Source organism: Typopeltis vanoorti, chromosome 8, assembly GCF_054136105.1.
Source record: "Typopeltis vanoorti isolate ZY-2024b chromosome 8, IOZ_Tvanoo_1.0, whole genome shotgun sequence".
NCBI lineage: Eukaryota > Metazoa > Arthropoda > Arachnida > Uropygi > Thelyphonidae > Typopeltis > Typopeltis vanoorti.
In genome coordinates, this window is record NC_143556.1 from 65338713 (window position 1) to 65351592 (window position 12880).

Genomic DNA, 12880 nt, shown 5'->3' on the forward strand with positions numbered 1-12880 from the left:
TGCCAACTACTTGACCAACCAAACCAGGAAAGTGTGGTTAGAATTATCTGGTATTCTGGTATGTGTTGGCAATTTGCACAAGATTACTGCTGAAAGTAAATGCATCACTAATTGCTCTGATAAACTTGTTAAAGAAAAGCCAATTAGAACTGTGAACATGAAAATTTCCAAGCTGAATGAAAACTATACAATTCAGAAAATTAGACAAAAAAAAAAAATTAACATTTAAATAAAGGAAATCAAAAAGTTTCGAATAGATGCTAGAAAAAAACATAGCAAATGAATTTTAAGGTATAAACCAAAACAATTTTTGAACAAAGATCAAACAGTGAAGATTTAAGTTGTTAACTCTCTGACATCACAGAGAGTCAGAGAATGTGCAAGTCAGAAAAATGAGAGTAGCAGATAAAGAAGATCAAATGAATATCAGCTTGTTAGGGAAAGGTATGGAGTCCGTAGATTAGAGATGAGAAAACATCATCACTACTTGAAATTGGATACAATCCAATAAAGTTTATATTCAAGTTTTGTACTGAATACTACACCTATTCCTGTTCTCTGATCACTGTTGCATGAATAGATTTATAGTTTAGAACTTTTCTATTTTAGTCTCCTTCAATTTGGGTAACACTAATTATGTCTAGGTAATAATTCTGCAAATTTTCCATTAGCTATGCCTCTTTTCTGCCGTTGCTTCCTACTCCTGATGGTGGCTATCTTCAGTTCTTCTGTTGAGTGAGAATATTCCAGTAGTGATATCACTACTGCAATGTTCTTCACTACTGTGCAGTTAATGTTTAGTGCAAGGACTGGGCATTGGGTGAAAGGCTCCAGATAGTTCAAGCTATATAGAGGATTTCTTCCAGTTAGTTGGCCTTGACCCTTAAACAACTCCCAGTATTAGGTTTTGTTTTGGTTTGGTTTTTGTGGTATATATCAACAATTAAAATGTGTCAAGTTCAAGCAATTAATTAACAGTTGACCTCAAGTTCATCAGGCTAACTTGTCTTCACCTCTTGTCCCTTCTTTGAAATAGCTTTCAAACTGCATTTCCTAAAAACATTTTGTGGATGTTCTAAGGTAAGGTTAAGAAACGATGCACTTTGATAAGACCTGTCTGAATCTTGTCAAGAAATCTTTATCAATGTCTTTAACTGAAGACCAGTCTCATACAGAGATGCCAAGGTTTTCCTTCAGGAAACTAGTTTGTAATCCCACAAAACAGGAACTATCCAAAAGAACATACACAATTCTCATTTACAAAGCAAACTACTGACCTCTATTAAACACCTAGTATAGCATTAAATAGGTTTATAAGAAGCCAAAGTTTCTTGGATATGACAAAATATTGAGCATAATATGTTAAGTTTGCTTTCTTCCAATCCTTCATCAAAATGGTGATACAGTCCCATAAAGGTTTATGCACAAATTATATAAAGTCTGCAACTAAATCGATTATGCATCAAGATTCAAGTAGTTAAGTTTTAAAATCAAAACTAATAATGGGTTATCCTATAACAAAAAATAAGGAATTTTAAAACAACTTTACTTACACACTCTTTAAAAAGTTGATATAGTCATTCCAGATGGGATATGATAATATGTCCATCCCCATTTTATCTAATGCAAAATCATAAGCTTGAGCCATTTTCTCTCTAATAAAAAAAAATTACAGTTCAGTAAATTTTCTTCATTATGAAAAAATAATAATTACACACACATGCTGTCATGCAAAAATTATATGGATAAATCATAATTTTTCTCGCACATACAGTGACAAATTGCATGGCACAGCAAGTAAAAAGTGTTACTGTACCTGGATAATACAGGATATAACACTGAAAAATGGATTTGGTTTACAGCTAATTAATTTTGAGTGGTGTTAAAATAAGATGTCACATTATTCATCAGTTTATATGATTGTAGCACAATGAGGAGAACTATGAATGACCTTAACTCCTAAATTAGAATTCACAGCTGCAGAAATTTGCATCAGAATATTATACACATTTAACTTCACAGTTTCTACAAAAGAACCATTGTGTACAAGCCAAACATCACCTCAAACAATCATCAAGCTTGAAACACATAGCGCTGAGCTCATGATTAGGCAATAGACAATTGCCTAATCATGCCACATCCTGTTTTGTATATCAAGACAGGATGTGGCCCGGAGAACATTATTCAGCAGAGCACATCATCCCATCTGTTGGGTAGTGGTAAGATGTGACTTCTGTTTGGACTAAGGTTCCTTTGTTACAGTTCTGGAAAAAAAAAAAAAGCACTTAATGTTATAACATTCTGAACAATTTTATGTTGCATATGCTTGACAATTCTATGGATATGATCCAATCAAATACCAAAGCATGATAATGCACTATAAGGGCAGTGAAAGAATGACTGAGAGACTGAAAGTGTGAATGAGAGGTTTAGAATGACTAGCACTGTGTGTGTGTCCTGAGCTGAAGCTCTACTTCAACTTCAAAAAGAATTACAACACTGACTAAATCAAAGGACCAAAATGCTCATGTTTGTTTATAAAGAACTAGTAGAAAGTTCAGTGTTATTTGTCATCACATCCAAGGTTGCATTAAGGTTTTTACCAATTCTTTATCTGAAAATAAAACAGTGAGGTGCCAAAAAATTTAATATTTGTGTATACGTACTCTACAGCACACTATATATATATAAAAGAATAATTCTTTCCAGCATAAGAACCAAATTTAAGTACGAGGGTGGTGTAAAAAGTTCTCGGCCTCAACCATAGGTGGCAACACTATCAGCAAGATTTTTTTTTAAGTTGGTACATCTGTCATAAGCATCCATGTGAAATTGCAAATCATTCTATCTAGTAGTTTGTTTTATACAGCTGTCTGAAACAAAAGTGTTGACTATATCCCTTGAAATGGATAAAATTGAGTATCGCGTAGCTATAAAAATCTTTGTAAAAGAAATTCATTCGAAGTTCATAAAAGTTTATGGGCACTCTTCTCCTTTGTTTTTAAGAATTAAGAAATCGGCTGCCGAGTTTAAACATGGCCATACCAGCCTTGAAGATGATCCGCATGAAGGACGTCCAAAAAGTATAACAACACCAGAAATCGTTCATCAAGTGCACATATCATATTGGATGACTGGCGAGTCAAAGTGCATGAAACTGCTGAGACTATAGGCATTTCAAAAAAACATGTAGAATATTTAAATATAAAGAGCCAATAAACTTCATTTCGGTGATATACACATTATTTAAATTATTCACATTATTCAGAGAGTTTCATGACGAATACAGACCAAATTTAATGGGTACATCTTTTTGACAACTCGTATAGCAGAGTATATAAGTTCTTTTCGCTATACCCTTTGGTATTAATTTGGTCTAGCTACTCACTGATGAAGCCTCAATGAAGGCTGAAACCGGTCTGGGTAGTGACCTCCCACCATAATGTAATAACAGCTTACATTTCTTAGGAAATGTGTTTTACATTATGGAAAACACCAAGAATAACGATCAGAACTTTGCCACCTTTGCTACGAGTTGCCCGAGTTTGTAATGCATACTTGGACTTCGTGCATTAGCTCGTGCTAGTTGTCGCCGATACTTTTATAGTTTACTATACTATATTCGTCATGGAACTCTGATTCCACTCTCTGAGTTTCTTATTCGGTTTTAAAACAATGTGGGATTTAATATCCCCTTAATTTAAATAATGTAGAATATATTTTGCATGAAGAATTGAAAATGAAAAAGCTTTGCACAAGATGGGTGCTACGCTGGCTCATAGCAGATCAAAAATGCACTCGCATGAAAATCACTGAACAGTGCTTGGAGTGTTTTAACAAGAATAAAACTTATTTTGTGCGTCGATTTATTACTATGAATGAGACTTGGATTCACCATTACACATCAGAATCCAAACAGCAGTCAAAACAGTGGACAAAAGCAAAGCTGGTTGTTAGGCACCAAAGAAGGCAAATTCAGTTCCGGCAGCAGTGTTTTGGGATGCAAACAGCATTTTGTTTATTAATTATCTTGAAAAGGGTAAAACAATAACCGGGAAATATTATTCCGATCTTTTAACCAGACTAGATGAAAAAATTTGTGAGAAAAGACCTAGTGTTTGCAGAAGGAAAAATAAATCATTTTTCATTAGGACAATTCACTCACCAACAAAGGTGTTTTGGCAATGGAAAAATTAAGGGATCTGCACTATGAATTGCTGGAACATCCACCCTATTACCCAGGAATTGGCAATTATCATCATCATCATGAAAATCCTGACATGTACCCTTAACGAGTGTACAGGATATGATAGTATTACATGAAAAATTTACAAACTTCCTATCTACAATTTTCCTCCAAATCAGTCTGTTACGTCAAGACTCCAACATTATCAGATCTTATATTTCTATCGTCTAAGGCACTTTGTACAGTATCAATCCACCTATATCTTTGTCTTCCTCTGGGTCATTTTCCTGCCAACCTGGCAGAGAACATTTGTTTTGCTAATCTTTCCTCGCCCATTTTGTTTAAGTGACCACACCCTTGAGATTAGTTCTGCAAACGCATTCCTGGATGCTGACAATGTCAAATTCTTTTCTAATATCCTCGTTTTTAATATGATATTGCCATCGATGCCATCTGTTTACGCCTGTAATCTTTCTCAGGACTCTCATATCTGCAGTCTCTAGTCTTTAGTCAGGTGTTTTACTACAGACCCAGCTCTCAGATCCATAAGTTAAAACTGGTTTGAACACTGTCTTGTATACAGTTAATTTGGTGTTCCCGACTAATTTCTCTCTTATTCCATACAAATTTATTCAATTGACTTCCTGTCATACCAGCTTTGCTGAGTCTGTTGTCTATTTCAATATTTAATTTACCATCTTCAGTAAAAATCGTGCCTAAGTAGCTGAAATGTTTTTCTTGTTCCACAGTTTCCCCGTTCACAACACAGTTGACATTTTCAACGATTCTACCTATTTTCATTGTCTTTGTCTTTTTATTGCTCACCTTCATAGCATATCTATTACAACAGCTATTCAATTTAGTTAGGGAATCTTGTAAACTTGATTTATTTAGAAGTATAACATCATCCGCATAAAGCAAAGAGCTGACATTAACATCTCCAATTCTGATATCATATTTAATATCCTTTCCTTCAGAATGTGATCCATATAGATAATGAATAACAGAGGAGATAATGTACAGCCTTGTCTCACACCAGATTTAATATTAAACCATCTTCCTGTACTTCCTTCAATTTTAGCTGCTGACTTACAACTCACTTAAACTAAGTATCGCTTGATATAATGCCCCATTGACACCATATAACTGTAGCGTATTGAATAGCTTCTCTCTTGGCACCTTGTCACATGCCTTTTCCAGATCGACAAAACTTAAATACAGATCTTTGTTATATTCCCATGCTTTCTCAACTATTTGTCATAAAATGAAGATCTGATCCTGACAGCCTCTATTTGGCCTGAATTCAACTTGTTCTTCACCAAGCTTTTCTTCCAAAATTCTTCTCAACCGTTTCTCAAATATAATTGCATAGATCTTGCCAGGAACACTCAGTAGAGAAATACTTCTGTAATTCTCACATTCAGTTTTATTTCCGTTTTTATATATCGGTACTATTAGAGCTCCACTCCAATCATCAGGAATTTGTCCCTCTGTCCAGGCTTTCTGAACTATGCAGTGTGGCCACTGTAAGACATTTATACCACCATACTTCAGCATTTCTGGTTGAATATCATCTACTCCTGCTGCCTTTCCACATTTCAAGCCTTTGATGGCTTTTTCTACTTCAAGTATGGATATGTATTCCTGACTGTATGCCTGTTGAGTGTTTTTTTACAACTGTGCTATCACTGCTTGTTTCATTTAGCAATTTTTCAAAGTAATTACTCCTTCAAGGATATCTTTTTCTCCTGTTTTCATGTCACCTTTATCGTCTCTAACTCCTTTTACAGCACTCTTTCCTCCATTTCTAAGCTTCTTCAACACAGAATATCTTACCACCTTCTTGATATTTATTTTCTATGTTCTTGCCAAAGCCCTCCCATGAATTTTGTTTAGCTAGTTTTACACACTGTTTCCCCTTCATACATTTGTCTCTGTATTCTCTAAGAGCACAAGCCGACTTATTTGCCAGGAACTTTTGATATGCTTTCTTCTTTTCCTTCACTGTCTCTTTAACTTCCTGTGTCCACCATGGAGTTCTGATTTTTCTATCCTTGCAGACAACCTCACCACATGCCTCTCTGGTTGAATCAATCAGGGTTTTCTTCAAGGCTTGCCACTGAATCTCCAAGGTTTGGTTCCTGTTCTCAAACTCTTTTATTTTTTCTTCAATAATCTTTGTGTATTTTAGTCTACAGTTCACATCTGAGAGCTGCTCAACTTTTATTCACTTTAAAACTTTCTTACATGTTATTCTTTTCAATATGAAATTTAATTTTATCCTGCTCAAGACTAAATAGTGATCGCTTCAAATTCTTTGTAGACTCTGGTGTCCTGCACCAGGGAGAAAACATCACTCTCAACAATAACATAGTCAATGAGACTTTTCTTATTCCTTGCCTCTTGTCTCCATGTGAATTTATGCACATTTTTATGTTGGAACATAGCGTTAGTAATAACCAGTCCATGTCCTGAGCAGAAATCCAACAGGTATCTGGGTTGGCAATTATGCATTGCCATATATTTCTGTCTTGGGCAACTCTCTTAATTTTTACATAAAAAAAAAAAAAAAAAAAAAAAAAAAAAAAAAAAAAAAAACACGATCGGTCTGAAAGGTGTGTTATCTTCCTTTCCTCTTCCCATCTCCTCCAATCTATTCTGAAAACTTATGAAAATTTTCAAAAACATAGTCTACTTTTCATAGAGAAAAGCAGACTAAATAAACCATCATTCTTAATCTAATTTAATTTTTTTTTTTTTTTTTTTTTTTTTTACATTTGTCTTGTATACTTTTCATTTTAAAGGTTGACTGGGTAATTTCTATTCTTTGTAATCATTCTTTTGCATTTACCATCATAAAATTTCTAATACACACCCTCAGAGGAAAGTAGAGGATATTATGACAGTAATGATTTAAACTTTTCATGTAGTAGTAACTTATGAACAAATTTCCAACTAATTAATTATCCATCATATCTTATATGAATGTCAGATCTTAATATTTTTCAGTTTTCTAAGACACTTCTTACTGTATCAGTCCACTTAGACCTTGGTTTTCCTCATTTCCTGCTATCCTGGCAAAAAAAAACTTATACTGCTAAGTTTTCTGTTAAAGTGAGCATACCACCATAGATTAGCTCCGCTCACACATTTCTGAATGATAGCAATGTCAATTCATTTTAGACATATTATGGACTCTACAACCATGTTAGAAATAATAATTTTAATTTCCCGATGTTTCAACCTTGATATTAAGATCATCAACTGGAGTACACACACACACATATATATATATATATATATACACACACACACACACACATACAGACACACACACACACACACACACAGAGACATCTATATTACATTTCACATAGTATGCTAAATTTGAAATCCGTTGAGCAAAGATTTGATCAACGGATATTCTATTGGCCTGATATCTAGTGAAAAATTAGATTAAATTGAATTAAAATAAATGAAATAAAATAACTACATCAAAGTTACATTCTATTTAAGACAGCATTAGGTAAATTTTTTTTCCTATAGATAGTTTTAATACAGCAAACTGATATCCTAATTTAATACGAAAATTGTTATATTAGATTTAAGATCCTGAATTACCTATAGTCCCATTTATAATTAATTCTTAGAGAGAGAGAGGTTATGTGGGTAGAATACGTGTCTTCCATGTTCTTGGGATTTTTAGACCATCATTATTGTTAAGATTAGGGTGGTTTATAAGAATTTCACAGACCTCCTTAAATTTACGTTCATACCACGTTTTGGTGTGATGTAAACAACAGGTGCTTTTCCAGTCAATTCCATGTAATGCAGGACTGTCCGAAGTACCACCTGTGGGCCACATGCAGTCTGCAGTGTGATTTTGTGCGGTCTGCCTGTGGGTTTTGATTTTTACTAGCAAAAAAATAAAATAACAATTTGAATCTAATGCATATCTTTTGAGGTTGTGTCACTGCTGCTCACCAAATTACTAGATATGCACTGTTATGCGGCCCTTGGATAATTTTTTTTTTTTAATGCAGCCCTCTGATTACCTAAGGTTGGATAGCCCTGACGTAAAGTATCCAGAGCATGATCAGACAGGCCAGCTTCAAAATAGGTTGAAACATCAAAAAATGAAAATTATTATTTCTAAACACGATTATAGATTTGTCTAAAATGAATGCTGATCACTGTGTAACACTAAAGGAAAGAATAGCAATGTCAAGTTCCTTCCTAATATACTCATTTGTTATGGTTCTAATCATCTGGCCATCTGTTTGCTCCCTTAAATTTTCTCAGAACTCTAATATCTGTTTTCTGATTTGAGATGAGTATCTCCAATTTTGATATCGAGCCCCTAATGCCACTTTCTATTATAATGTGATCAATACAGATGATTACAAGCAGAGATAATGTGCACCCTTATCTTAAACTTGATTTAACATCAAACTATCTCTGATAAGGTGTTTTATTACTAATCCACATCTCAGACCCATAGTTAGTCATGTATAAAGCTAGTTTACTGTTTTGACCAATTCCTTTCTTATTCTGTATAAATTTATTCAGCTGACTTCTTATCATACCAGCTTTATTTAAATTAAGGGTATATTAAATCCCAATTGTTTTAAAACTGAATAAAAAACTCAAAGATTGGAATCAGAGTTTCATGCCGAATACAGTATAATAAACTATAAAAGTATCAGCGATTACTAGTGTGAGCTAATGCAAATAGTCCTAGTACATAGTACAAACTCGGGCAACTCGCAGCAAAGGTGGTAAAGTTCTGATCGCTATTCTTGGTATTTTCCATAATGTAAAAACATATTTCCTAGGAAATGTATGCTGTTATTACATTATGATAGGAGGTCACTACTCAGACTGATTTCAGCCTTTTTTGAGGCTTCATCAGTGAGTAGCTAGACCAAATTAATACCAAAGGGTACAGCGAAAAGAAAAAGAACTTATATACTCTGCTATACGAGTTGTAAAAAAGGTGCACCCATTAAGTTATTTAAATATAAATAAAGAGCCAATAGGCTTCAATTCGGCGATATAAACATTATTTAAATTAAGGGGATATTAAATCCCACATTGTTTTAAAACCGTAGCCCTTGTACTACGTACTAGGACTACTTGCATTGGCTCACACTAGTAATCGCCAATACTTTTATAGTTTATTATACTATATTCGGCTTGAAACTCTGATTCCAATCTTTGAGTTTCTTATTCGGTTTTAAAAGAGTGTGGGATTTAATATCCTCTTAATTTAAATAATGTTTATATCGCCAAAATGAAGCCTATTGGCTCTTTATTTATATTTAAATAACTTAATGGTGCACCTTTTTGACAACTCGTATAGCAGAGTATATAAGTTCTTTTCACTATACCCTTTGGTATTGATTTGGTCTAGTTACTCACTGATGAAGCAGCAAAAAAAGGCTGAAACCGGTCTGGGTAGTAACCTCCCACCATAATGTAATAACAGCATACATTTCCTTGGAAATGTGTTTCTACATTATGGAAAATACCAAGAATAGTGATCAGAACTTTACCACCTTTGCTGCGAGTTGCCCGAGTTTGTACTACATACCAGGACTACTTGCATTAGCTCATGCTAGTAATCGCCGATACTTTTATAGTTTATTATACTATATTCGGCATGAAACTCTCTGATTCCAATCTTTGAGTTTCTTATTCGGTTTTAAAACAATGTGGGATTTAATATCCCCTTAATTTAAATAATGTTTATATCGCCGAAATGAAGCCTACCAGCTTTACTTATTCTGTTTATTTCTATACAGGTAGTTCCCACCTTTACGAATTAATTGGTTCCTGGCGACCTTTCGTAAATCGAGAATTGATAAAGCAGGAGTTTATTTGCCTTAGAAATAATGCTATAAGTGAGAGTTACATTCATAAGAAGGAATATGTAAAATATAAAATGAATATTAAATGATAATAAGACTTTACTGGCTAAATATTTACATATTTAAAAAATAACATAAGAAAAAAATTTTAATTTAAAAAGATTCTTTGAAAAAAAAATTAGCTCATTTCTATATCACTGGATGAACTGGACTGGCAGCTGTCGAGGTAGTAGGAGATATATTAGGAAGCTTCAGTGCATCTTTTTTTTTTTTACAAAGAAGACCTCAAGTGTCATCTGCTTCATTGACTTTCGCTTCTTTTCATTTAAAATAGCTCAATAGCAAGCAGAAGCATTACTCATTTCACTTGAAAATTTACTAAATTGTTCAAAGTCTGAATCTTGTGATTCAAAGATTGCTCGAGTTTTTTCGAGAGGTTTAAATGCTTCTTCTAGGTCTTTTAAAGCGAAAAACTGAGTTGGAGCTTCATATTCGTTATCTTCTTTGTCTTTTTCTTCTTCATTTCTTTCTTGTTACTCCAATTCAAGGTGTATTCCATAGTGTGAGATTGAAGCAGCTCATTAACATCACTTACAAAACTTCCATTTGCAAGTGGTTAGCCATACCTAAGATCCTTTGAGTTTCAGAATTCACAATCTTTGTTGGGTCTTCAAAGTCCTTGAAATTATCATTAAACTGAGGACAATGCCATACTTCTTTCATAGTTTTTTCGGAAATTTTATGCCATGCATTCTGCGTTACTCGAATTGTATCTAAAATGTTGAATCTCTTCCAAAACTCTTGGATAGAAAAGTTTCCATGTTTATCAGTTGCTTCTATTAACATTTCAAATGTCTCTTTGAGATAATGTGCTTTAAACATCACAATAACTCCCTGATCCATTGGTTGTAAAAGAGAAGTTGTATTTGGAGGTAAAAAGGCTATTTTTACATTAAGGTAAATGTAAGTTACTGATTCTAGTAGTAAGACTTATACGTTGGTTAGACATAACTGGTAATTAGTTTACGGAATTAACAACAGTGACAGCTGAACTGGATAGGGGTAATGGGTTTACAGTGATACTACTGGACCTTGCCAAGGCCTTTGACAGGATACCACATGGAACCCTAATCAGTAAACTGGAGCAGATGGGGATAGATACAGGGTGTTTGGGATAAATTTGACAGTTTCGTAAGGAAAAAGAAAATCTTCTTTGTATCTATTAAATTTAATGAATTGACAAAAAAACATTACAGGTAGAGTTAATTACAATACTATCAACAAGATTTACTCAAAATAACCACCATTAGCATCGATCACAGCTTCAATTCTGCTTCGGAACCTCGAACAAGCTGATGCTACAGTCTCCCTGGGAAGGGCCGCAAAAACTGTTTTAATTTTATCCATTAACTGGGCTTTTGTATTACTGGAAGTGCGATTGGTGTCTTTTTCAACTGCGCCCCATACAAAATAATCCATGGGGTTAAGGTCTGGGGAGTTTGGAGGCCAAACATTTGGACTGGTGAAGTCATAGAAATTTTCAGACAACCATTTTTGACTTTTCCCAGAGGTGTGGCAAGGGGCCGAATCCTGCTGCCATACATACGGCCTACCATTGGCTACCCTTGTTATCCAGGGCTTGACTACAGTTAGCAACTCCACGAACAAAGCCCGAATTCCAATGCCAGGGTTTGTCAACACCTGTTCCTGCAGATTTGCGAGGAATTCTGCTGTACGAACGCAATCAGATCGTCTGCTAGGGATCTTTCTTCTTGCTACATCCTCGTAGTCACCATTGCAAGTCTCTAGTTCATGCTGATTGTTTTTACTGTATTCAGGGAGCATTGGGCAGCAGTCGTAATATCCTTATTTTGATGGCGGGCACGAATCATCATGATACAAGTTATTCTCTTCCATGATTCAGGTGGGTTCCAGCTATCCATCCTTTCTGACATCTTGTATATGAATGAAGAAGGGTCCAAACTTTTAAATGAAGAGAAGTGTGTGTTAATACATGTAACTTACGGAAAAATATAATTAATTATAAATATGTCAAATTTATCCCGAACACCCTGTATAGGGTTGGTAAGATGGATAGGAGGGTGGTTGAAGGAGAGATACCAGAGAGTGGTTTATTCAGGAGTGGAGTCAAAAAGACGTCTTGTGACTAGTGGAGTGCCGCAGGGCTCTGTTCTTGGACCACTGCTTTTCAATTTGTTCAATGATATTGGAAAGGATTTGAGAGGAAGTGTTCACTTGTTTGCTGATGATGCAAAGTAGGGTAGAGCAATTGCAAGTGCACAGGATGTCAAAATTTTACAGGATGATTTGGATAGTTTGGAAGACTGGGCTAGGAAAAATGGATGTCAGTTTAATGTGGCAAAGTGTAAGGTTATGCACTTTGGGGTGAAAAGAATAGCAGCAGTATATCGCATAGGTGGAACCATACTCCAGGAGATTGATGAGGTCAGGGATCTGGGAGTGCTGGTGGATAGGGAGTTGAAGTTTAGGGGGCACATTGCAAAAGTAACTAAAACAGCTCACCAAATCACTTGGCTTATGAAAAATACTTTAACATGCAGAGAGAAGCAAGTTGTTGTTCCTCTGTATCGAGCCTTGATAAGACCCCATCTGGCCTTCTGTGCCCAGTTATGGGCACCAGGGTTTATTCGTGATGGGGAGGAAGTGGAGAGGGTCCAGAGACGAGTGACCAAGATGATAGCAGGTCTGTGGAATGAACCTTATGAGAATAGGTTGAGGATTTGTGGGTTGTGGAAATTGGACGATTGGCGAAGGAGGGGTGATATGATTGAGACATTCAAAT

The 12880-nt window shown here is 35.0% G+C and overlaps 1 protein-coding gene across 2 annotated transcripts in view; it reads right to left on the reverse strand.

Moving 5' to 3' along the window:
- The window catches only part of su(f) (cleavage stimulation factor subunit su(f)), a 377057-nt gene that overhangs the window by 245545 nt on the left and 118632 nt on the right, over positions 1 to 12880 (reverse strand). For both annotated transcript variants that reach the window (XM_090396725.1, XM_090396726.1), the window contains exon 6: positions 1554 to 1655. In XM_090396725.1, coding sequence (XP_090252851.1) covers positions 1554 to 1655 — 102 coding nt within the window. The remainder of the gene's footprint in view (positions 1 to 1553; positions 1656 to 12880) is intronic.